General features: G+C 48.4%; 1 protein-coding gene and 1 pseudogene across 1 annotated transcript; both read right to left on the bottom strand.

Annotated features, from left to right (window-relative positions):
- Positions 1-13,293: 13,293 nt before the first annotated feature.
- On the bottom strand, positions 13,294-16,467 carry LOC123401576 (annotated as a pseudogene).
- An 8,052-nt stretch (positions 16,468-24,519) lies between these two features.
- On the bottom strand, positions 24,520-24,948 carry LOC123422133 (vicilin-like seed storage protein At2g18540). Its single transcript, XM_045107663.1, has one exon. The coding sequence runs from the start codon at positions 24,946-24,948 to the stop codon at positions 24,520-24,522; it is 429 nt and encodes a 142-aa protein (XP_044963598.1).
- Positions 24,949-26,119: the final 1,171 nt, after the last annotated feature.

Below are 26,119 nucleotides of genomic sequence, written 5' to 3'. Positions count from 1 at the left end.
GGCCTGAACTCATACAACCTCGCCGTAGCTAAGGCTCTGCCCATCCTTTTCGCACCCTACACATCTACTGTCAGGCTTATACCCACGACAGTTGGCCACACCGTGGGGCAGGCGTCTAAGCGACTTCCGGCGAGGTTGCGACTACTTTCTTTCGTCATGTCGTCCGGTGGAGATTCGAGCATGGGTCACCAGATCTTCTTCGGCGCTCTCTCCTTCATCATCGACGATTCAGCGTGGCTTCGGGATGCTCCTCTCGACGTCGAGGCGCTTCCCCGTCGTGGGGATACACACTTCCGTGCCGGTGCCCGCGGCATTCTTCATCTCCAGCAGTCGGCTCCGGTGTCGACCTACACCGCCGTCACACGCCGCAGCAAGAGGTCCCGTCGTCCGCGACTTCAGCGTTGGGTGCAACACGCCCAGGCGCGCCAGAACGCGTCTTCTCAAGTGGCGGTTCTGGAGTCTGTTGTGGTTGCCCCGCTGTCCCAGCACTCGGGCTCGGTTCCGACTGAGTTTCCTTCTGAGTATGCGGGTCGCGGGCCTGCAGCATAAGTACACATGGCCAACTCCCATGAAGATCCCCGTCAAGCTGGCCGGAACGAGCACGAGATCGGCGAAACGTCCGGCGCGCGCCGTCCACCTCGTCGTTCTGCCAGTCGGCACACTCGGCGGAGCAACGTGGAGTTGTTCCGCACACCCCTCCTCAACTTAGCTGTGGCTGTCAAGATAGCCGATTCCCTCCAGCCGACTGATTCAGAGGCTGGTTGAGGGATCGAACAGATCCGAGCCCTGTTGCACATGGCGCAGCAGCAGAATTCGGCAGTCTCCCAGTCGCACAACAGGATCTATAATAGTTCTGTTCATGCGAATACGCATCGGTCGGTTCACAGCCCTGGTTCCCATCAGCGGCACAGGGGAGGCAGCCGTTCCATAAATCACGAAGACCGCCGCCGTTCACGCACCCCTCCGCGGGGTGGGCCCTATGGGCCCCGACATCATGATGATCGGCGTTCAGTCGGCGACACTTACGACCCAAGGACCGACGCAAGAGGGCGTATCGCCCAGCGAATGGTCGACAGGGGCCGAGCCCACCGTGATGGTCATGATATGGACCGTCCGAGTGGAAGCAGGACCATCGTGTCTGGTCCCAAGTGTTTCAGTCGAGCTATCCGTTCGGCTGACATCCCGCCCAACTTCCGATTGGCGACGGGAATCAGCAAGTTTACAGGAGAGTCCAAGCCAGAAACATGGCTAGATGACTACCGAGTGGCAGTCCAGATCGGAGGGGGGACGGCCATGTCGCCATGAAGCACCTCCCTCTGATGCTCGACGGCTCGGCGCGAGCGTGGCTGAATCAGTTAGCCCCCTCAAGCATCTAAAGTTGGGCAGATCTGGCCCGAGTGTTCATCAAGACCTTCGAAGGGACGTGCAAGCGCCCTGCATGCCTCGTAGAGCTCCAGCATTGCGTCCAGAAGCAGAATGATCCCCTGCGTGACTTCATTCAGCGTTGGACAACACTCTACCACACGGTGGAGAATGTCACCGAGCATCAAGCAGTCTGCGCCTTCAAGGCAGGCGTGCGGTACAGAGATATGTACCTAAAGTTCGGTCGAACAGGTGACATCTCCAAGAGCAAGATGATGGAGATAGCAGCACGCTATGCAAATGGCAAAGAAGAGGACCGCATCCGAAGCGGCAAGCACAAGACAGTCGGCGATGGAGATGGAAGCAACACTCGGAAGCAAAAACAAAAAGCTCCGTCCACTCCGCAGGTAGAAGCTGCAGTCGTGACCAATGCCAAGTTCAAGGGCAAAGGGAAGGCACAGTTTACCCCCAAGAAGAAGCAGTTCAATAATCCCATCCTGGATCAGCCATGTCTGGTTCATACGAAGATGGACAAAGAGGGCAACCCCATATATCCAAAGCATACCACTCGACAGTGTCGTCTCTTGATCCAGGGGTTCGGCGAAGGGCAACCGAGTGAAAAGGTCAATGAACAGGATGAGGAGGATAAGGAGGATCCGTTCCCCCAAGTCCATGCGACACTCATGATTTTTGCTGACGTTGAGAGCAAGAGTCGACTGAAGCTGGTGAACAGGGAGGTGAACATGGCCACCCCTACCAGCCCCAAGTTCCTCAAATGGTCTCAGACTGCGATCACCTTTGACCAGTCGGATCATCCAGCACACGTGCCCACCCCAGGAAGACAAGCTCTGGTCGTCGACCCGATGGTAGAAGGAGTCCGACTGCGCAAAGTCCTCATGGACGGCGGCAGCGGTTTGAACATCATGTACACCGACACTCTCAAGGGGATGGGCATTCCGATGTCCAAACTCAGCGAGAGCAGCATGCAGTTCCATGGAGTCGTCCCTAGACGGAAGGCCAAGTCACTAGGCCAGATCGCGTTGGATGTCGTTTTCGGCTCCGACAAGAACTTTCGTAAGGAAAAGCTCACGTTTGAGGTGGTGGATTTCCAAAGCGCTTACCACGCAATTCTGGGCCGCCCAGCGTATGTGAGTTTCATGGCCCGTCCATGTTACGTATACTTGAAGCTGAAGATGCCAGGCCCGAAAGGCGTGATCACCATCACGGGAATCGACAACGAGCCGAAGAGTGTCTGCAGCAGGGATCAAGAATCGCCGACCAACAGATGGCCGTCCTCGAGCTCGACGAGTACAAGAAAACAGTCGACCCCGCCGACCGGATGCGCTCAAAGAAGGCAGCTTCAGAGTCTGCATTCCAGTCGGCGAGAGAGACGAAGAAGGTCAGCATTCACCCGACGGACGACACTGCTGCCCCGACGAACATCTCCACCACCCTCGATCCTAAATAGGAAGCCAAGCTCACTCAATTCCTCCATGAGAACTGGGACATCTTCGCATGGAAACCCTCTGACATGCCAGGTGTACCCAGGCAGTTGGCTGAGCACCGACTGCATGTGGACCCCGTCGCTCGGCCCGTCCGAGAGCGCCTGCGCCGGTCTGCCGCGCACAAGAGGAAGGCAATCGGGGAGGAGGTGGCCAAGCTGCTGGCAGCCAACTTCATTCGCGAGGTTCACCACTCCGAGTGGCTCGCCAATGTTGTCATGGTACCCAAGAAGGACAAGTCGCTCCGAATGTGCATCGACTTCAAGCATCTCAATAAGGTCTGCCCGAAAGACCATTTTCCGCTCCCCCGCATAGATCAAATTGTCGATTCGACTGCGGGTTGCGAGCGTTCGTCATTTCTTGATGCCTACTCGGGCTATCATCAGATCCGTCTGTATGGACCCGATGAATTAAAGACAGCCTTCATCACCTCATTCGGGTGCTTCTGCTACATCACTATGCCATTTGGTTTGAAGAACGCAGGAGCTACCTTTATACGCATGATCCAAAAATGTCTTCTCGACCAGATAGGTCGGAATGTGGAGGCATATATGGATGATATCGTAGTCAAGTCACGCAAAGGTTCCGACCTGCTGACTGACTTGGCAGAAACTTTCGCCAACCTTCGTAGGTACGATATCAAGCTCAACCCCGTCAAATGTTCATTCGGCGTTCCCAGCAGAAAGTTACTCGTTTTCTTCGTTTCTGAACGAGGGATCGATGTCAACCCCGAAAAGATCGGGACCATCGTCCGAATGGAGAGGCCGGTCAGAATACACGATGTTCAACGGCTCAGAGGTTGCCTAGCGGCTTTGAGCAGGTTCATCAGTCGACTCGGCGAGAAAGCACTTCCTCTGTACCGACTCATGAAGAAATCATATACTTTCGAGTGGACAGACGAAGCCCAAGTCGCATTCGACGACCTCAAAGTCCTACTTTTCACCCAGCCGGTTCTTACTGCTCCGCTCAGTAAAGAGCCCCTTCTTCTGTATATCGCGGCTACAAATCAAGTCCTCGGTACTGTTCTTACAGTCGAACGAGAAGAAGAAGGCAAAGCATTCAAAGTTCAGCGGCCAGTGTACTACGTCTCCGAGGTCCTCACTCCTTCCAAGCAGAGGTATCCCCACTATCAAAAACTTATCTACGGGATTTACATGACTGCGAAGAAGGTGGCCCATTATTTCCAAGACCACTCGGTGTCTGTCGTTTCTGATGCTCCGTTGTCGGAAATTCTCCACAATCGAGACGCGTCAGGCCGAGTGGCGAAGTGGGCAATGGAGATGCTGTACTGCGATATCAAGTTCGAGGCCAAGAAAGCTATTAAGTCTCAAGCTCTGGCTGACTTCATAGCAGAATGGGTAGAACAACAGCAACCGACCCACATCTACTCGGCCCATTGGACAATGTTCTTCGATGGGTCCAAGATGTTGAATGGCTCCGGCGCTGGCGTTGTGATCGTATCGCCAAAGGGCGACTAACTCAAGTACGTGCTACAGATACACTTCGATTCCTCCAACAACGAGGCAGAGTATGAACCTCTCCTCTACGGATTGCGCATGGCCATCTCACTCGGCGTCCGTCGCCTGATGGTCTACGGCGGTTCGGATTTGGTGGTCAATCAAGTGATGAAAGAGTGGGACGTCAGGAACCCCACCATGACCGCATATTGCAATGCAGTGAGGAAGCTTGAGAAGAAGTTTGAAGGTCTAGAACTTCATCATGTTCCGAGACTGAAGAACCAAGCAGCTGATGAGTTGGCAAAACTCGGATCCACTCGGAGACCAGTCCCGAGTGACGTCTGCCTCGAGCACCTTCACCTTCCCTCAGTCAAAGAAGATCCTTTCACAGAGGAACCAGTACAACCAAAGAGTTCAACAGATCCGACTGAAGTCGATGTACCTGTTGTGGTTGATCTGGTCATGGAGATTCTTGTTGTCATCCCCGATTGGACTGTGCCGATCATTGCATATATCCTGAGGCAGGAACTACCAGAAGACGAAGTCCAGGCCAGGCAGATAGTCCGCAGGTCAAAGTCATTCACTGTCATTGGCGGCCAATTGTACAAGGAAAGCGTGTCAGGCGTTCTTCAACGATGCATCTCCCCAGAGGAGGGGCAGCTAATCCTGGAAGATATTCACTCGGGGACTTGTGGTCATCACGCTTCTTCGAGAGCAATCGTCGCCAAGGCATTCAGGGTTGGTTTCTTCTGGCTGCAGGCAAACGAGATGGCTAAAGATATGGTCGACCGATGTGAGGGCTGTCAGTTCTACTCCAACAAGTCCCGCAAGGCGACATCTGCGTTGAAGACAATCCCTCTTGTGTGGCCGTTCGCGGTATGGGGATTAGATACAGTCGGTCCATTCAAGACAGGCCAAGGAGGATACACACATCTGTTGGTGGCAGTCGACAAGTTCACAAAATGGATTGAAGCCAAGCCCATCAAGAAGCTCGACGCCCTAACAGCCATCAAGTTTGTCAGGGACATCATCTCCAGATTCGGTGTGCCTCACAGCATAATCACGGACAACGGAACAAATTTCGACTCGGACAGATTCAAAGGTTTTTGTGCAAGCCAAGGTATCCGAGTGGATTTTGCTTCCGTAGCACACCCTCAATCCAATGGACAAGCAGAGCGGGCGAATGGACTTATTCTGCAAGGTTTGAAGCCCCGACTCCTGCGAGAGGTGGGACATGCCGCTAGCGCATGGGTCACCGAGCTACCTTCAGTGCTTTGGGGTCTCCGCACAACCCCGAACAGATCTACAGGGCGATCACCGTTCTTCCTCGTTTATGGAGCAGAAGCGGTCCTTCCGAGTGACTTGCTTCACAATGCTCCACGAGTCGAACTCTTCTCTGAAGCTGAAGCAGAACAAGCAAGGCAAGATGGAGTGGATCTTCTAGAGGATGAGCGCGAGATGGCACTGACTCGCTCAACCATATATCAACAAGATCTGCGGCGCTTTCATGCATGCCACGTCAGGAGTCGCACGTTCCAAGCAGGCGACCTGGTGCTCCGAGTGGATCAACAAAGACCCCACAAGTTGGCTCCTGCCTGGGAAGGACCCTTCATCATCTCCAAAGTTCTGAAAAACGGAGCATACAGACTCTACAACATCGACAGGGAGATAGACGAGCCGCGAGCATGGAACGGAGATCTCCTGAAGCGCTTCTACACGTGACCGTCGACTGAAGCAATGTAAAGAACAAGTATTGATGAAATAATATAAAGCAGAGTGAGCTTTTGCAGATTCAAAATTCGTCCGCGGTTGCACACTTCGGTCTCCAAAAAAAAAACTTAGCTACAATCCAGAATCGCCTAAGTTCTAAATTTCTCTGAGTGTCCACTAAACGTCGCACTCGGGGACTTAGCTGTGATCAAGAATCGCCTAAGTATTAACTTTCTCCGAGTCTGCACTACACGTCGCACTCGGGGACTTAGCTGCGATCAGGAATCGCCTAAGTATTAACTTTCTCCGAGTGTGCACTACACGTCGCACTCGGGGACTTAGCTGCGATCAGGAATCGCCTAAGTATTAACTTTCTCCGAGTGTGCACTACACGTCGCACTCGGAGACTTAGCTGCGATCGAGAATCGCCTAAGTATTAACTTTCTCCGAGTGTGCACTACACGTCGCACTCGGGGACTTAGCTGCGATCACGAATCGCCTAAGTATTAACTTTCTCCGAGTGTGCACTACACATCGCACTCGGGGACTTAGCTGCGATCAGCAATCGCCTAAGTATTAACTTTCTCCGAGTGTGCACTAAACGTCGCACTCGGGGACTTAGCTGCGATCACGAATTGCCTAAGTATTAAATTTCTTCGAGTGTGCACTTACCGTCGCACTCGGGGACTTAGCTGCGATCACGAATCGCCTAAGTATTAAATTTCTTCGAGTGTGCACTTACCGTTGCACTCGGAGACTTAGCTGCGATCAAGAATCGCCTAAGTACTAACTTCCTTCGAGTATGCACTAAACGTCGCACTCGGGGACTTAGCTGCGATCAAGAATCGCCTAAGTATTAACTTTCTTCGAGTGTGCACTTCACGTCACACTCGGGGACTTAGATGCGATCCAGAATCGCCTAAATACATGAGTAGCAGACCCTCATTGAGGCTCATGTAGATGTCGACACAACTGACAACTACATGAGTAGTAGACCCTCATTGAGGCTCATGTGGATGTCAAAACAACTGACAACTACATGACTAACAAATCGCACCGAGTGTGACCTCATAGTCGCACTCGACAACATAGCTGCGATCCCGTATCACCCAAGTATTTCTAGACCTTCGAGTGTGTCCTTCAGATCCACTCGGACACTCACCGGACCCTCATTGAGGCTCATGTGGATGTCAAGACCACTGACAATTACATGAGTACCAACTCGCTTCGAGTGAGGCCTGTCCGACGCACTCGACGACTTAGCTGCGATCATGAATCGCCTAGGTACTCTATTGCCCTCGAGTGTACACTACAGATCCACTCGGAGACCCCGCAAGACTCTCACAGTACTCTACGCATGTTTGTCATTGGCTTCACCAAGAAACGCCAAACAGAAATTCGAGGCAAAATTGCAACACAAGAGCAAACGATTTGATTCAGATTCAAAAGTTCAAACAAAGATAGTTCACTCGGTGCGGATCAACTTTACCCGCACCGATTCAAGAATGTGACGGCCAACAGTAGTGGCCAAAGTTCCTTACAAATCAACAGTCGGCATACCAAGGATAAAGTTTTCTTACGCATCATCAGGATTAGCGCCAGGACTTGAGGGCTCTACGAACGTGTCCAGATCGATACCGTCGACGATGCGGGTGGCACTCTCAAGGAAGGTTCCCATGAAGTCTTCGAATCGAAGTTTCTTCGTGTTGGCGACCTTCAATGCTTTCAGCTTCTCCTCGCGCACCTCCTTGCAATGAACTCGGACCAGGGACAGAGCAACATCTGCACCACAACGAGCCGCAGATTTCTTCCATGATTGCACTTGGTTCGGGATCTCTTCCAGTCGAGTCATCAAGTTTTCCATCTCCTGCCGCGACTCATCTTCAGGCCAAAGCTCCTTGTCGATTCGGCCGACGACTTCTCTCAGTCGACCGATGAAAGGACCAACTTTGCCCACGCGGATGTGCGCTTGGAGCAGATCTCGATTGGCGTCCTCGCCGAGTGGAACGTTCTCGCGAATCGACCGCTCCACGTCATCTGCTTCAGCCTCAGCGTCAATGCAAAAATCTACAACAACAGGACAAGCAAACAATAAGCGCCGAGTGTGACGCACATACCACAGGCACTCGGAAAAAGCAGGACTTACCAGCCAGACGCGTCATCATCTGCCGAGCCCAGTCGCTAACGTATTTCTCCTGAGCTATGCACCGTTTGTTCAGCATGTCCATTTGTCCCATCAGAGCAGTTCTCTGTTTCCCCATCTTCTCAACTTCCTCAGTCAACACTTTGTTCGCTTCACGAGCCTGCTCCAATGACTTCTCTCGTTCCGCCAGAACCTCCTTCATACCAGCCATTGCAAGCAGCGCCGCATCAAGCTCACCAGCAAACTGATTCTTCTCCGCCCTGAGAGTTTCATATGTTGTCCCCATTTCACAAGTTTTCTGCCAGCCAACACCAAGAGACAATCAGACAATTCAACAATAAAAGTCTAAGTTCTTCAGACCCCTGCCGACGCAAGCAGTCGACAGTGGTCTCGGGGAGTACACCCAGTGGGTTCACTAAGAGTGACCCCACTAGCATGCAACTCAAGCAGGCCCGCCCTATTGAGATACATGTTACCACCTACACCTACGAGGCTAATACTACCCGAACTGAGTACAAATTACTCTCGGGGACTCTTACAGTAAGTGCACCACGAGTGCCACAACTGTTCGCAGTCGGCCATAATATTTACAGATCTGACCAAAGCAAAGACAATATGTATAAAGACAACTGCCGGTGCAAGCACTCGACAAAAGTCTCGGGGACTACACCCACTGGGTTCACTCAGAGTGAACCCATTACAAACGTCATACGGTTTTCCGAGAACACCCAGTGGGTTACAAGAGAAAAGTAAATACTTACTAGCCCACTTACTCGGATATCATCCCGCAGCTCCAAGGTCCGCTGGTACAGGGATGCGATGGAGTCATATGCCTTCTTGGCTTCTCCCGCCATCAGCTCCGCCTGCACCATGGCCCCCTTGGCCGCTCCCACCTGCTCCTCCGGGAGACGCTGGATGTTGAACTCGACATTCGACGAGCCTGGCATCGTCGGAAGTTCCTGGGGCATCCCAAGACCCGCCCCATCGGTTCATCAGCCACCAGCGCCGTTTCAGTCGACGGCATCGCCTCAGTCGGCAGCACGTCTGCGGCGAGAGCAGTGACTGGCGGGGCAGCCTCAAGAACAGGCTCCGCGGCTTGCTCAGGTCTCCCCTGGTCACCCTCGTCCATGCAAATCGCCCCTGATAGACCGAACGGCACGAGATCTTAGAAAAAGAAAGAGGCAAGACCTAAGATGGAATTCGCGACGCGATAATATAAAACTCTCGGAGTCACTACAACGCACCTGGCTGGGACGAGACGACGTTGTTCGTGTCCATGGGATCATCCTCCTGGCGTGCCGGAGAGGTGGCGGAGGTAGCAACTCTGTCGAGTGAAATCCGTTCGACCAATAAACAGGAGTCCAATCGGATATCAAAAGAAATTAGAAGATTAATGCACTTACGTGGAGGTGACGGGAACAGTAACCCTCATCCGCGGCAAAGCCTTCCGAGGTTTAGACCCACTCGGTTTGGCCGCCTTGGAAGACTGACCCGCAGGCTCAGCAGCAACATCCCTGGCCCTCTTGGTGCTTCGAGCACTCGGGACCACGGGGGCAGTGGGCGGAGCACTCGAGGATGCCGGAGGGACCGAGGGAACTGCAGGTTCATGTCGGCGCTTGGTCCGATGCTCTAACTGCGGAGGTGGCGAGTCCTGTTCTTCATCTTCCTCCTCTTCCTTGCTAGTCTCTTCCTCCGTTTCCCCGCTGTCGGAGACATACTCGGAGCTCTCCACGCTGCCTTCCTGGCTGCCTTCCTCCTCCTACTCGGCCGGGTTCCCGTTCGAGACGGGAGAAAACCAGTTGGTCCACTTCTGCATAAAATTCAGTCGGCGACATCAGACGTCACACAGAGATTCAGGCAAGCAATAAGATTAAGACAGTTGCGCGCACTCGACAAATGATACTCACCTGATTCGAAGGAGGATTATCCGCGCAGAAAGGCCTCACTCGCCGGGATCCTCTGGGGTTCTCGCAGGCGCTTGTGATCTGGAGCACCCACGAGGTCACCTTCTCCTCAGTCACGCCCACAACGATGGTCCGAGTGGAATCCTCGGGCCCCGTATAATGCCACATGGCGTGGTCGCGAGCCTGCAGAGGTTGGATGCGCCGACCGAGGAAGACCTCCAGCAAGTCTATGCCGGTGACCCCCCTTCGGACGACATCTACGAGTGCCTCGACCAGAGGCTGGATGTCGTTCTTCTCCGCCTTCATGAGCGCAAGCTGCTTAGGCGGAGCGGGCCGATCTAAGCTAAAGGGAGGCAGCCCTGTCGTGGCATTCGGGCAGGCAACATCCTGGCAGTAGAACCACGTCGATTGCCAGTTCCTGACCGACTCACTCAGCTGAAGGGCGGGATAACTACTCCGACTCTTTTTCTGGAAACCTAAGCCCCCGCAGAGCTGGAGAAGATGTGTCTTATCGTCCGACTGGCTGAGTCGTTTGATGGTTTGAGATCTAGCAGAGAATATGTGCTTGAACAACCCCCAATGGGGAGGACAGCTAATGAAGCACTCGCGCAGAACTATGAAAGCAGAGAGATGGGCAATAGCGTTCGGGGGAAAGTGGTGAAGCTGTGCCCCGAAGTGATTTATAATGCCCTTGAAGAAAGGATGCGGGGGCAAGGAGAAACCTCGATAGACATGGCTGAGCAGCAGGACGCGCTCCCCCTCCCGGGGCGCCGGCACGACCTCGTTCTCCGTCGGCAGCCTCCAGGACTTGTGCACGATCATCCCGTGCTCCACCAGCTGCAGCAGATCCCCTTCCATCGCCGTGGAGGGGAGGAAGTCGCCTTGAATCCACCCCGCCGGCAGCGGTCGCTGCCGCCGCTGAGCAGGAGCCACCGCCTTCCCCTTCTTCTTCCTCGCCTCCATCTTGCTGGTCTGACCCTTGGTCATGGCGGAAGCTGCGGATCCGCGGGGAGGAAGGAGGAGGAAGGAGTGTAGGTGCGCTGGAGGTGGCGAGGAGGACGGAGCAAGCAAAGGCAAGAGATTCAGCGAGCGTAACAAAAAACCCTCGCCGCTGAGATTTAAGTAAGGTTCCAACTGGGTCGCTGGCAGGTGGCCCCGAAACCTTATCCCCCGACCAACCGCGGCGATATTAGTGGAGAGGTTGAAGGCGCGAGAATCGAGGCGTCAGGCGCTACTCGAGCGCGATGACGTCATCCCCGCTGAGCGCGCGGTAACCGAAATTTGAGGATCCCGGAAAATCCGCCGCTGTCAGTTGACCGGTCACGTCAGAAGATACCGCGGAAGCACTCGGTTTCCAACAGTTTGTTTCACAAATACTTCCACTCGGATCGTAGGTCAGGAAAGATAAAATGGATCGAGGCAAGCAACGCCAAAGTCACATCCGTACCAGTCGGATCCAAACTTCAAGCATCACTTCGTCGTTCCAACCTTAATCCATTCGGGGACTAATGATGGGGTTATAGTCCTAGGGTAGGGTCATAGGCCTGCCTTATAGGTCCTACCCGAGGACTACCCTTCGTAAGGGACAAGGCCCTTAGTCAGTTCCGACTGGACTAAGAAGTTCCCATCATCCAGTCGGTAACAGATCTTCGACCATCCAGTCGAAGACGAGCATTCGGAGCGTATCGAACTGACCGATTGGATTCCACTCTGTACATCGTAACCCCCCAGGAGTGAAACTGTCGTACGTTTCCACACGCCTTTATTAGCATTTAAGACGTACGTTACCTGTAACGTAGGCATTTATTCGCCACTACTCCACCCCTGCGCACCGAACCGTTGTGGAGGGCAGCGCACTCTATATAAGCCACCCTCCCCCACTGATGCGGGGGCTGGCAACTCATTTGTATTCCATATTCCACTCGACAACAAGCTCCCAGAGCACTAAAATGTAGGGCTATTACCTCCACCGTAGAGGGGCCTGAACTCATACAACCTCGCCGTAGCTAAGGCTCTGCCCATCCTTTTCGTACCCTACACATCTACTGTCAGGCTTATACCCACGACAATCAATTTTTTAAACCGTGAATGTTTTATTATTTCGTGAACCTATGTTTCAATTCCGAAACATTCTACGGTTTCATGAACAATATTTTTCAAAACTCAAAAAATTAGAATTTTGAAAAATCATGAATTAGTTTAAAGAAGTACAAAATAAATGGTATAATAAAACATGGGCTGGCCCATGAACTCGTGTTTGCTGCTATAAAAAGAGAAAATCAGTGTCCATGTGATCAAGTTTTGTCGATGATGTCAACTTATATTTTTTCTAAAATGCATGGACAGCTTTTTATTCAGTGAACATTTTTAGAATCGATGATTTTTTTTGTAAATGGGGAACAACTTGGGTATTCTATTTTTGAAAATTCATAGACATTGTGTGAATTATTTCATAATATTCAAACATTTTTTTAAACCATCAACATTTTTTGAATCCGTGAACATTTTCTAATTTCCTGAACCTTTGTTTTAATGTCCAAACATTCTATGATTTCATGAACATTTTTTTCAAAACTAAAAAAATTGGAATTTTGGAAAATCATGTATTAATTTAAAGAAAAAAATATTGAAATAATAAAACATGGGCTGGTCCATTAACCCATGTTTGCTGCTATATACAAAGAGAAATAATAGGGATGAAAAAATGTGTACCTACCAGGGGTCCAACCTGGGTGTGCTGTGTGGAAGGCAACCGCTCTAGCCACCACACCGAGCGCCTGTTCATGATTTTTAGTTCTCATATCTTAATAAGTGCACGCGACGACGACTTTGACAAAATAAATCTGAACCGTTTTTTCACTTATGGATGGCATAGTGTGTAATTTAAGCCAACTTTAAGGGTAATTTTAATGACGTATCACAGAAGCAATAGGTGCTTTATTAATATGTAAAGATTACCTCAGCAAGCCACCAGAATGTACGGAAATCAACAAAGATGCAACACATGTTGTATCCGAAGTCGCACTTGCCTATTGAGAGGCGCCACCTCCATAGCCCTTCAGGGATTCAACACGTGAAGCCAAACAAACCCCAAGGTCCTTCAGAAGATTGCATTCTGCATGTCGGGGTAGTCTTTAGGCGGAAAAAAGTATAGGGCACATTCCCTGCATCTCCCTATATCAAGCTCAAACTCCCCCCAGTGTCCAAAGACAAGATCATGTGCCGTCACCCTCAGTACTATGGACATCCGCCTCAGAGACACCACATTGTTGAGGATGCACAATACCATCTCAAGCTGACTTCTTAGACCCATAAATCATGAAACCTTGAACTGCTCGATGGGTGCATGGCTGGAAATGCCAGTAGGCTTCAGGCTCGTTGGAAAACCCTACCGACACATGTGGACGCATCTGAAAATGTAAGGTTGTCGAAAGTTAGATAACTATACACAAGCAGCATTGGAGACTGAACCTTAGTTACCCTCTATTTAAATTAAATTTAACATTCTAAATTACAGTTCCATGTAGTCCAATCTAGTATAACTTACAGTGCAGTACAAACTACGACGAACCAAATGCAACAATCACTAAGCAGACATCGTTTGTCTCAGAAGATAAACAAGAGACATGCAACAGAGTAAAGAGGGACACTTACATTTAACACGAGCTTTTGCAGAAGAGGGGCCAACTCTATAAGACTCACTAAGCGAAGAATCCCATTCCTGGCTCTCGAGTTCCTCGGAATACTTACAATCAGTCAGTCACCCCGAGTTTTATCAGATCACTGAACTTCCTCAGGCACTTTGAAATTCTTGATGGTGGTACTATGTAGACAAACAAAAACACGCAAATCTAGCTGAGTAGCTAGTTTCATAGGCACAAATTATTCACTTCAATACAGGTAATTCACAACAAATATTGATCACTCCTATGAGGGGGCAGCAGAGAATACAAGGTTATATCAGTTGTTGGTTCACAAAACCTTCCTAAGAAAAACTATAGGAAATATAAAGAAAGATCTTGCTCTTTGCACTTGGGTCCTTCTGTCAATGCTCAGGTTTCACTAGCATCTCCATTAGGAAGAGCACTTTGGGACTGAGCCAACCTCTTTGACTCCTGGATAAAAATGAGTCAATAAGAAGCTAAAGCAGCAAAATACAAATGAATGAATAAGAATTATTTTACGCTCATTTAGCAGTCCAATCTGAAAGCTAAAAATTAGCACGACGAAACCGTAGTTGTGTAAATCTACAAAGAATGCATCACCAACAGAAAAGTAAATTCTGACCTCACCTAGATTAAGTCCTGACACCAAAATCGGCTTAAGTAGCAGGTTCCAACAGAACATAGATATATACAGGTCTTGCTCTCACAACTTCCGGAAGGGGGCGAAAGATGTATTGAGCGATGTGATAACTAAAACATGGAGCTGCATATGATTGCTAAAGTAGTAAAATATGATCACTACACTGTTACTGGTCGACTAGAAGATGAGCGTTAAACAAAATTTTCAGTGAAGATAAACATGTGAAGGAACAGCCGATCCTAAGAATGCAGGCATATTTCCACTTACAGTAGCAGAAGTAGCACGTATCTGCCTGTATGCTTCAACGTCGTCTGGAAAAGCTTCTTCCAGCTCCTCAAGAAGATGCTTCCTTAGGCTCTGAGACAAACATATTGACAATATTATTTCACAATTGTAATCATGAACCAGCTCCTCTTGAAGATCGTATAAAACACAGACAAAAAGTATCATAATCATAGAGGAAACAATTATACGAGCTTCTTGCGTCTATTTTGATCAAGAGTTCAGGACATATATGAGTGTACAAAAGTCATACGAACTCAACGCCTAGAGTTGGAAGCAAAACATCACACAAGAAAAATGGCAGGGTAAACTTGGCGAAATGAATGCACAGCTTGAATCATAATCAGAAGTAGTACAAACGTAACTATTAGGATACGAGGCGCTGAAATGAAAAGTAGCCCCTCCTAATCACGGCCAAGATAGTCTTGTCACAAACTGAACTCACGGTTATCCGTGCACCAATAAATCATAACAAACACTACAAAAATGGCAGGCCTTAGAGTTTGAGGTATACATCAGTTTCATAAATTCTATACACGTATTGGATATAAAATTGCATCTACCCTTCTTATAAAGCTCGATAATACAGTGACAGGAATCTGCATCAACAACACAATGAACACTGGTCCTACAATTCCACATTCAGTTAGGGCAGATTACTTGCAGTAAATGGGGGTAACATGGAACACCAGAAAGCTTCGAATATGGAAAGTCTCCTTAAGAACTGATTGACAATAGTTTGTACACCATTACCAATTTAAGGTGGATAGGAAGGGGGTGATTCTGTTCTTCCTGAGAATAAGTTGTCATAGTGAAACTGAATTGCATAATGGAATTTAATTCATGAAAACAGAGATGGATTCCCGTGATTGTAGTTTGGATGCCACTATATCGAGTGACAGGGCTATGCTGGTTCCTTTTCACATGGCCAACACAATTTATCCCCTTCAAACTACATCAATGTCGACTTATATGAAAAGCAGACTTCCCTGGCAGTAATACCAGTTATGTTTTCATCAAAAAGTTCCACTCGAAATAGATCACAAGCTTTGTCAGTGTCGCTAATCTTCATCCACTGTGTCCTAAAATACTACAAACTGTATCGAGCATATCTATGGGTACGATTGGTTCACAGACGAACTTGTCCACACTTAACAACGATGCAAGCCATACTTACCTTGAAAGCATCGGTCTTGCCCTTGGTGATCTGGTTCTTGGCGATGCAGCTGTTGAGCACGTCCCTGGTGAACTCATCGGGGTTCTTCCCATCATCAATCAAACTAACAACGCAAGCAACAATCAGGAACACACACAGTTTAGGCGAGAGGGTCAACAACAATGAGCGACAGAGCAAGAGAAGAGACTAAAGGATCTCACTTGACGACCTCCATGGGCACCTGGATGTTGCACCCGTCGGCGAGCTTCTGCATCGTGTCGAGCTCCGCCACGAGCGTGTTCCTGCATCGTACAACACACCAAACCCTAAGGGTTCCGCGCACGCAGAAAAGCCGGGGGATTAAAAGGGGGTCGCCGGGGAGGTCTGCCGCGGGTGGTGCGGGGAAGCGAGGGAGCTTACACGCGCTGGAGGAGGGGGAGCTGGGATGCGGAGCTGAAGGAGGAGACGTTGAGGTTCAGCTAGTGGAGCAGGCCCAGGGTCTTCTGGATCGAGCCCGTGACCTGCGCCAGGTTCTGCTTCGACGGGTCCCCTCCCTCCCTTGTACGCCGTTACCGGATGCGGCCGTGGCCACGACGGCGACGGCGACGGCGGCGGCGGAAGAAGATTTCGGGGCAGTGTTGTCCATGGCGAAGTGAGCACGCCGTAGGTGCCCGCCAGCGGGTTGCAGACGGCGAGCGCCTTGGGCGGGTGGGCTGCGCTGGCTGCGGGGACGACGTTGAGGAGGAGGAGGAAGGGATGGGCGCGGGGGGTGGGCCGGTCTCGATCCAGAGGTAGAGGAGGGAGCCGGAGGAGGCGACGGGGGAGAAAGCCTGGTGAGGGAGGAAGGAGGTGAAGGGGAGGCGGAGCCAGCAGCGGTGGTCGGGGCCGAAGGCGTGGAGGCATCCCCCGCCCTCCGGGCGCGGGTGGCGGAGCAGCAGCAGGCGAAGCGCCGGCAGCAGCGCGAGGAACGGCGCCGTGAGGGCCTCCCGGAAGAGGCGCGACACGGGGCGGCACACCACGGCGTCCCACAGCTGCAGCCGCAGGAGGAGGAGGTTGCGGGGTTCATCTTCTTCAGACTTTGGCGGCGAGCGTCTTCGGGAGCAAGTGCCATCCGCGCGCTGCCTCGCTCCGCCATGGCCGCTCCGCGCCCAGCCGTCGCGCCGCCCGCCGCCAGCTGCGTCCCGCGCAGCCGCCGATTGGATCTGGCGAGCGCGTCGTCTGCTGCCGCCATGCCTCCTCGCCTCCGAAAACATATAGGGTCTTAATCATAAAAGTAAAACGTTTTTCTCACTAAAGAAAGGACTGCGGGTTTATTAATAGAAAACGGAAAGGCCTTTTTGTAAAAATGCCATGACGGACGACCAAAAACCCTATTTGTTTTATTATTACTAGCAAAAGAACCCGTGCGTTGCAACGGGAGAATGCAAGGCCAGAGAATCATGCTCGAAGGCATAGATATTCTAGTGGAAGCAATTGACAAAATCAAAGTTTTGAATTGTTACGGCTTCTCCACAAGCTTTTGCTTCTGTGTTTGCTGCATCAGCCTCATTATGCCATGACCACTATCTCGCGATATGGGAAAATATAGAGGGGAGAGGCAATTAAAAAACAATTTGGTTCTTACTTTCCAATTAAGATTTGAATGAAGACGTTGTGGCGTCAGGAGACGGCCATCTTAATTTCCACGACGACACAAAACTGAATTAAGTAATACTGCTCTAGGAAAATCTACACAAGAGTACACCAAGAGTTGAAGCGACATTTTCTTCATGTAGTATGTAGGAGAAGAAGTTGAAGTCCAGTGGCTTGCTGGTGGGAAGGAGAGTCGCACAAGATGTCAGCATCAAAGAACAGAACTCTCGGGAGGCGGATTGGAAGCTTGTGGTGGTGTTGGTCGACATCCTCCACCATGGATCTTGCATGTGGTACGTCGGGGAGCACACTCCCTCCTTCCTCTGTCCACTACATGCCCACCATATGGACGGTGGAGGTGCCGGTTCACGGGCATCCGGATCTGAGGCGGGGTAGGAGCAGGTCCATGCCTCGATTCGGCGGTGGCTCGTTTGTCACGCCCTGGTGCCTGACGTCGTCGCGTTTTGTTCCGTGGCTGGTCAGACCCGCGAGGCCACGGTGGAGTGTTCTGGAGTGGGAGGGCTGGCCGCGGCTCGAGGCGGTAGATGGCGGGGTTTGGGCAGAAGCATGGAGGGGAGATGTGGAGCGTACGACGGGGGAAGGATGGTGGACAGGGTGGAGAAGAGGAGGAACGGCCAGGAGAAAGAGGAGGCGTGGTGGCGCCGACCGGGAGGAAGGGGATGTGGTGGGTGGGGAATCCATTGTAGCCGGGCTAGGCGACGGCCTTGAGTGGCTTCGCACGGGAGGAGATGGTAGTGGCAGGATCTAGGCGCTCTGCCTTCGGACTACCCGCCCCCCCTGTAAGCACACAACGCTCCGCGCTTTATTATTAGGGAGGGACTAGCAAAATGGCCCGTGCGTTGCCACGGGAAAGAAAAAAACATAATCTCCAATGATGATGAACACATTATGTTCACATATCATCGTTTGATTTAGAAATTTTGTACACAAATGTAAGAAAATGTTTCTTTTTTTAAATTTATTCACAAGTTGAAGCAATCTTACATTTTCAAAAATCTTGGTAACTCAAAGATTTATTCTGAATTTCAAGATTTTTTTTAGAAAACATACAATAATAATCCGATGCGTCCAACAGTTAATTCTTCAAAATTCACAGAGGTATATTGTCACATAGACTTAGAAGCATTAATGTTTAACTACATACGTTAAATCTTTCGTGAACAATTTTACAAATATGGGAACAATTTTAAAATCGAGAACATTTTTTAAAATTTACAAACATTTACTAAAAATCATGAATATTTTTTATATTTCGAACGGGTTTAAATATTTTCTTTTGAATTGGCGACCAATTCAAGAAAAGACGAACATAATTTTTGATGTTGGAGGATTTTATTTTAAATTCGCAAACATTTTTTGAAACGCATGAAGTTTTCTGAATAAACAAACTTTTTTATAAATCAGTAATATATTTATTAAATTCATGGATGAAGTTTTCTGAATAAACAAACATTTTTATAAATCAGTAATATATTTATTAAATTCATGGACATTGTTTTAGAATTTGCCAAAAAAAATATCAAAATCCGGCGCTTTTTTTGAATCCTATTTTTAATTCAAAATAAAAATTCGTCAGCATTTTAATTCAAAATTCCTATTATTTAGTATGCAAAAGTTTTTGTATTCTAAATTATTTAAATTATAAATAAACAAAAATGGAACGGAAAATTTTAAATAAAAAAAAGAAACTATCAAAACAGCATTAGCTATTTTTAAAATATTAGGACATTTTTTAAATGCATTAACATATTTTGAATTAGAAAGCATTTTGTTAAATTCCTTTAATAATTTTTAATACATGGAATTGTATTTCAGATCATGGAATTTTCTTATGGTACAAATATTTTTATAAAATTGCAAACATTTTATTGTATATGCGAGTATTTTTTACAAAACTCTGAGCAGTTTTTGAAGTCACAAACATTTTAATTTTTGAAATGTGTTGATTTATAATTTTCAGTTTATTAAAATTTTAAAGATTATTTAAAGTTCTAAATTATTTAAAATAAAAAATATAAAATGGAACTGAAAATAAATAAATAAATAAATAAATAAATAGAACTAGAAGCAGGCGCCTGTGCATGGGCCGGCCCATACGGTGTGTTGGATATTCTCCCAGTGTGCAGAGCGTAATATAGGACGTTTGTACATGGGCCGGCCCGGTCCAAGATTTTTTGCTTTATGAAACGTTTTCTATTTCTTACCGGTGGCATGGTGGGTAATTTATGCAAACTTTAGAGATAATTTTCAAGACGGACGACCAGAAATCGTATTTGCTTTATTATTAGGCAGAGATTAGATATAGATAAAGGAGTCCCAAAGAGGAGGGTGCTCTGAATAGGAAATATCTATCTATTCTTTCTATTATCTACTAAAAGCAAAATATGGATCATAAATAGATAAATAAGCTAGAAAATTCTACATTAATTAAAAAATACTATCCGGTGATCTAGTTAATTTTTTAACATAGGATTATTTTGACCGTTTAATCTGTGTAACATATATAATGTCGTGGGCATTTAAATATTGTACGTGACACATCTAAACGTACATGGGTCAAACAAAATATATATGAAGAAAAAAAATATGCCATTATATATAGAAAGAAAAACGTTTCATGTATATTAGGTTCCCAAGATCGTCTTCCTCTGATCAGTTAGGATCGTACTTTTTCCGTCTATGAAAAGGAGTTCGTACGTGGATTCCTGAAAAAAAATCTCCCCAAACAGGGACATCTACGGATACGGATCTGCCTATGGTTTGGTGTGGTGTTGCTTCTGCCGGACCGGCAACACTGTGGCCGGTGGTTATGCTGCCTAGCGGCAGCCTTCTTGGCACATGCCACTTCTTTTGATTCTGTGTTCGTCCTTTTGCCTTCTACCAATTTTATTAAGATACATATACATACATATATACTTGTGGAATCAATCTGCAAAATATTGTGTTGTCGAGCTGCTCCCATATCACCTTCTTCCATAGCCTTAATGCACCATCTTCCTCTGCAGCTTTAAAGAGGGTAAAATTGATAAAAATGACCTCCGAGGGAAAGAACTCACGGAGTGACCCTTCGGGAAAAATATGTCACCCGGCTGACCCTTTTGTGTGGCGCCCGACACCTAGGCGCCACACTACACTGTATGACGCCTAGCCGTTCGGCGCCACACCCCGACCACCTGCCAGAGAGGGCCCACCCCCCAGGCCGTGTGACGCCTAAGCCTGAGGCGTCACACATTGTAATGTGTGGCGCCGAACGCTTAGGCGTCACACATTGACTTAACTGTCCACGGGCCAGCCCCCCTCCCCACCCCCTCCCCATTCCCCTCCTGATTCAAACAGAAACAACAACGGCGGCGGCTAGCTTTCTTCGAATCCCTAATCCCCTCCCCATCTCCTTCAGATCTGGTGATTTCTTCCTTGAATTGATCCCCCAAGATAATCTCTTCCGTTTCCCATCCTTCTATCCAAGTGGAATAGGTTTTTGTTGAGTAGATTGATTTGAGTAGGTTCTTAGGATTTGACTACTTAGGATATGAGTTCTTAGGATTTGAGTAGTTAGTATATATATTAGTAGATTCATATTAGTAGTTAGTATTAATAGTTAGTATATGACTAGATTGATATGAGTAGTTAGGATATTAGTTCTTAGGATTTTAGTAGTTAGTATATGAGTAGATTCATATGAGTTCTTAGGATTTGAGTAGTTAGGATATGAGTAGATTCATATGAGTTCTTAGGATTTTAGTAGTTAGTATATGAGTAGATTCACATGAGTTCTTAGGATTTGAGTAGTTAGGATATGTAGATTAGTGGATTAGTAGATGAGTAATTTTTTGAATATGAGTATTTTTTTGTGAATTGTAGGATGGTGTGGCTTTTGAATAATGTTTATGACGTTGAACACCGGGCCTATTTCATGTCGGAGAAGAAAATGGTAAGTAGATCATATGATAAAAAAACATGTATTTAATAAGCACTTGATATCTTCTTCTCCTATCTGTTTGCAGGAGCTTACGCCCTTGAAGATCCGGTCTCATGGGGCATCGTCTGTAATGCAGTACGATGAGCGGTACACCCCATATATCGAGATGACACGACTCCTTCCATTCATTCAGCTTGTGAGTCGGTCAACGCCCAATCTGAACGCTGCGGCAGTCACAGCACTTATTGATCATTGGAGGCCGGAGACACATAGTTTTCACCTCCGGACCGGAGAGATGACAGTTACTCTTCAAGATGTTTCCATGATCACCGCACTTCCGATCGAGGGGAAGCCTCTTTGTATGAGCACTGATTCCGAGGGATGGCGACAACAAATGGAGGCTCTTATTGGTATGTCGCCGCAGGAGCCGGAGGTAGAAGATGGAGGGAAGAAAGATAGAGTCCCGGCCGGCTCTCCTTTCACTTGGATTGCCGCGAACTTTGCTCATTGTCCTGAGGACGCAGATGACGAGGTGATCCAGAGGTATGCTCGCGTGTACATGTGGTACGTCATCTCTAGGACTATCTTTGCTGCCGGCACTGGCAAGAATGCTCCATGGATGTGGCTGAAGGCGTTGACTGTTTTCGACAACAAGTTCAGTTGGGGCTCGGCCGCACTGGCTTACTTGTATCGACAGGTAATAAATTGTTAATATTAAGTACTCTCTGTTATCTTTTTCTGCTAAACTAATGCATGTTTGTTGTTACTTGTAGTTGGACGATGCTTGTCGCGGGACCACAAAGGACGGTGGAGTTGGTGGTTGTATGCTCCTACTTTCAGTATGGAGCTGGGAACGCCTACCTGTTGGACGCCCTAAAAGCTCATAGTGGAATACCTGGGATGACCATGGCAACCCTATACGGCAACCTACATGGGCTTACAAGTGGGACTTGGTATGGGAGGTGGCAAGCGAAGTGAACCTATTGTACAAGCAATACACCAACGAGATGGATTCTCTTACCCCCGAGCAGGTAAGATGGTTTCAGAGTTGACTTCCAGCTTTTATGTTGTGAGTAAAATGAATTGTGCCTTTTATGTTGTGTTGTAGGTGGAATGGCAGCCATATGGTGTTGGGCCAAACTTTGGTGATGCACACACGTTCGAGCTCAATCCACTATGCGTGCAGGAAAAACATCTTTGGCTAATGCGTTGTCCCCTTATATGCAATTGGGCGGTTGAGTTTCATCTCCCGCATCGTGTGATGCATCAATTTGGGTTCTTTCAGCCACACCCGCCGGAGTGGGTGGACACGGACACACAGCTTCACAGGTAACAAAAAAGAAGTACTGATTAGTTTTGTTCTTAGTGTTGAGCGAGCTACTGATGGGTTTTGTTAAAAGCAGGTTGGATAGGAGGAGGCAGCGAAAGATCAAGGATTGGCATAAGCATCATAAGAGCTATGTCATTATGTTCGAGCAAAGTGTGCAGGCAGCTTCGAGCATACAACGAACCCAGTACCGCCAGCATTGTCCGCTTGCGTTCAACAACTACCTAAGATGGTTTCAGGAGAGTACTCGTGCCGAGATTTGTCCGTCGGCTTACGAGGAGGACATATTGGAAGGACCCACTGAGTACGATGCACTTGCCCAAGGCGATTACAACAAGTTAATTCGCGAAGGGTACCAAACTTCCTTTGCCCCTGTCCTGAACTTTGTGGTAAGTGTGCTCACCTATGTTAAGTATGAATGCTAGTACACCTATTCACTTGCATGTCCTTGTCTTGTGATCATAGCGCAAAGAGGTCAAGAAACAAGCTGATGAGTCCGAAGATATTCTAGATAAGACACCTAGAGGAAAAAAGAGAGAATCTGCACTTCGTCTTTTCATAAAGGTGTTGTGTCATTATTATTATTTTGCCCACGAATGCAACATACGGTACCTTATATATGTCATTTATATTTGAATCTAACAGAAACAGGGCAAGAAGTTACGGCGCCTATCCAACATTTTAGGTTGTCGTGACCCTGAATATGTTTCACCTTCGAGATCCGGTTCATCCGAAAGAAATACTCTAGACGATTCAGCTTCTTCGGGCGCTCGTATGGACGATGGTGACATTACCTCGGCAGCTAATACCCAAAGAAATACTGTAGAGGATGATGTTGACACTCCTGAGGTATGACATAGCCATAAAACATTGTGCACTTTCAACCTTCAACTTTGAAGTTTCAACCTTCATATGTATTAGGTTGCGGACGGGGTGACGTTGAAGGCTTTCCAACGCTCCGCTTACATGTTGAAGCCTAGGAAGGAATTTAGGCGGTACTCACCGGATGATTATGCGAAAGGAAAGAACCCGGTCGCCGGGGGCTCTCGTTTGTCAAGGATGAGAAGCATGGACGACGAGGATGACGATGACGATGACGATGAGTCGGATGACCCGGAGCAATTTGTAGTTTCGAGAAGAAAGAAGCTAGTTTCTAAGAGGGGACGAGGCCCCAAGATGTGAACCGGAGCCATTTGGATTTTTCAATCATTTGCAAACCATTTTACTTTTGTTGTTGGTGTTGATGTTGCACTTGTGAACCATTAGGAGTTGTGAACTTGTGTTGTTGGTGTTGATGTTGCACTTGTGAACAATCATTTGCACTTGTGTTGTTGGTGTTAGATTCAAATATAAATGTGAACTTCGGTTGTTTGTGTTGCTGTCATATGTTCTAAATTTCTGTCAAAATATATGTTGTCAAAATATGTGCTCTCAAAATGCTGCATACCTGTCAAAATTCAGCTTGCAGCAGGTTTTCACATGTGCAACGCCCAAGGCTTAGGCGCCACACATTCTGGCATGCTGAAAACTGCAGCACATAGTGGTGGAGGAGTTCAAATATACATCACAAATATGCACAAATATACAACACAATAATACTAGAGTTAAAACATACAACACAAAGAGGGTGGAGTTCAAACATACATAGGGTTCTTAAAGAACATACGTCCAAAAGTGCATACATAATGGAGTTTCATAGTAATAAAGCGCGCAAGCGAACAAGGTTCAACAACACATAGGGTTCAACAACACATAGGGTTCGAAGATGAAAGCACGCATGAGAATAGAAGCATCCGGCTCTATTGGGTCGAGCAAGGCCCCTTTCCCTTCTTCTTCTTCCTCTCTTCTTCCTCTTCCTCTTCCCTTTTGCCCATTTTTGAAGCCTCTTCCTTATCCCTCTCCGTGAAGCGTTGATGCTCCCGCTCTCTCTTTGCTGCGCCCTCTGCCATCATCTTCTTAAAGTTAGCTTCATATTCTTTTTTACGTTTCTCTAGCGTCTTCCTGTCATTCTCCTTTATCCTAGCCTCATATCTCCGGCGCTCAAGTTCCATTTGCCACTGCTCATCCATCTTTGCCTTATGCTCCTCATCCTTCTTCTTACGCGCTTCGGCTGCATCCTCCTCTCTCAACTTCTTTGCAGCCCTCTCCATCAACCGCTGCTCCTCACTAGCTGCATCCTTCTCCTCCCCCCACTCCGCTTTTTCCTTGTTGGGTTGAGAAGCGGCCATACCTACAAAACAGGCATCAAAGCTCATAGTTAGTAAAATAACACACAAAGGAGCATGAAAAACAAAATGATAAAGATAAGTCAAATATGTGACATACGGAAATGGTCCTCGTAGGTATCCACGCATACCAATCCTAGTAAGTCCACCACCTATCCCACCACTGCCTCTAGCAGCACCACCACCTATCCCACCCCTGCCTCTAGCACCACCACGACCTATCCCACCCCTGCCTCTAGCAGCACCCCTGCCTCTACCACCACCACTGCCTCTAGCACCATGTCCTCTAGTAAGCCCAAGTCGGCTAGGAACATGTTGAGTAGGAACTTGTTGGGTTGTGCTTGCTTGACCCGTCCCTTGTTGGCTCGTGCTTCCTTGACCCATCCCTTGTTGGCTTGAACTTGGTTGGCTAGGACTTGGTTGGCTTGACCTGGAATCATTGTTTTTGGACTTCTTCTTTCGCGTCGTACACCTTCTTGTGTTGTGCCCTATTATACCGCACTCTCCACAATGTGATCTCTCAGTAGGCTCTTGGAATTGGTTGCTCCCCATTTCTCTGCCACCACCATGGCCCCATCCATCCATGTCTCCTCTAAAACGCTTTGTCTTTCGTCTTCCCAGTTTCACAACCTTCCACTCTGGGTCGGGCCATAGTTGTACTCCATGATGTTGGGGAACGTCGCATGGGAAACAAAAATTTTCCTACGTGCACGAAGACCTATCATGGTGATGTCCATCTACGAGAGGGGATGAGTGATCTACGTACCCTTGTAGATCGTACAGCAGAAGCGTTAAAGAACGCGGTTGATGTAGTGGAACGTCCTCACGTCCCTCGATCCGCCCCGCGAACAATCCCGCGATCAGTCCCACGATCTAGTACCGAACGGACGGCACCTCCGCGTTCAGCACACGTACAGCTCGACGATGATCTCGGCCTTCTTGATCCAGCAAGAGAGACGGAGAGGTAGAAGAGTTCTCCGGCAGCGTGACGGCGCTCTGGAGGTTGGTGATGATCTTGTCTCAGTAGGGCTCCGCCCGAGCTCCGCAAAAACACGATCTAGAGGAAAAACTATGGAGGTATGTGATCGGGCAGCCGTGAGAAAGTCGTCTCAAATCTGCCCTAAAAGCCCCATATATATAGGAGGAGGGAGGGGGACCTTGCCTTGGGGTCCAA

Source organism: Hordeum vulgare, chromosome 1H (assembly GCF_904849725.1).
Source record: "Hordeum vulgare subsp. vulgare chromosome 1H, MorexV3_pseudomolecules_assembly, whole genome shotgun sequence".
NCBI classification, from domain to species: Eukaryota; Viridiplantae; Streptophyta; class Magnoliopsida; order Poales; family Poaceae; genus Hordeum; species Hordeum vulgare.
Note: the sequence above shows the minus strand (reverse complement) of the source record. Positions and strands in the feature narration are given on the sequence as shown.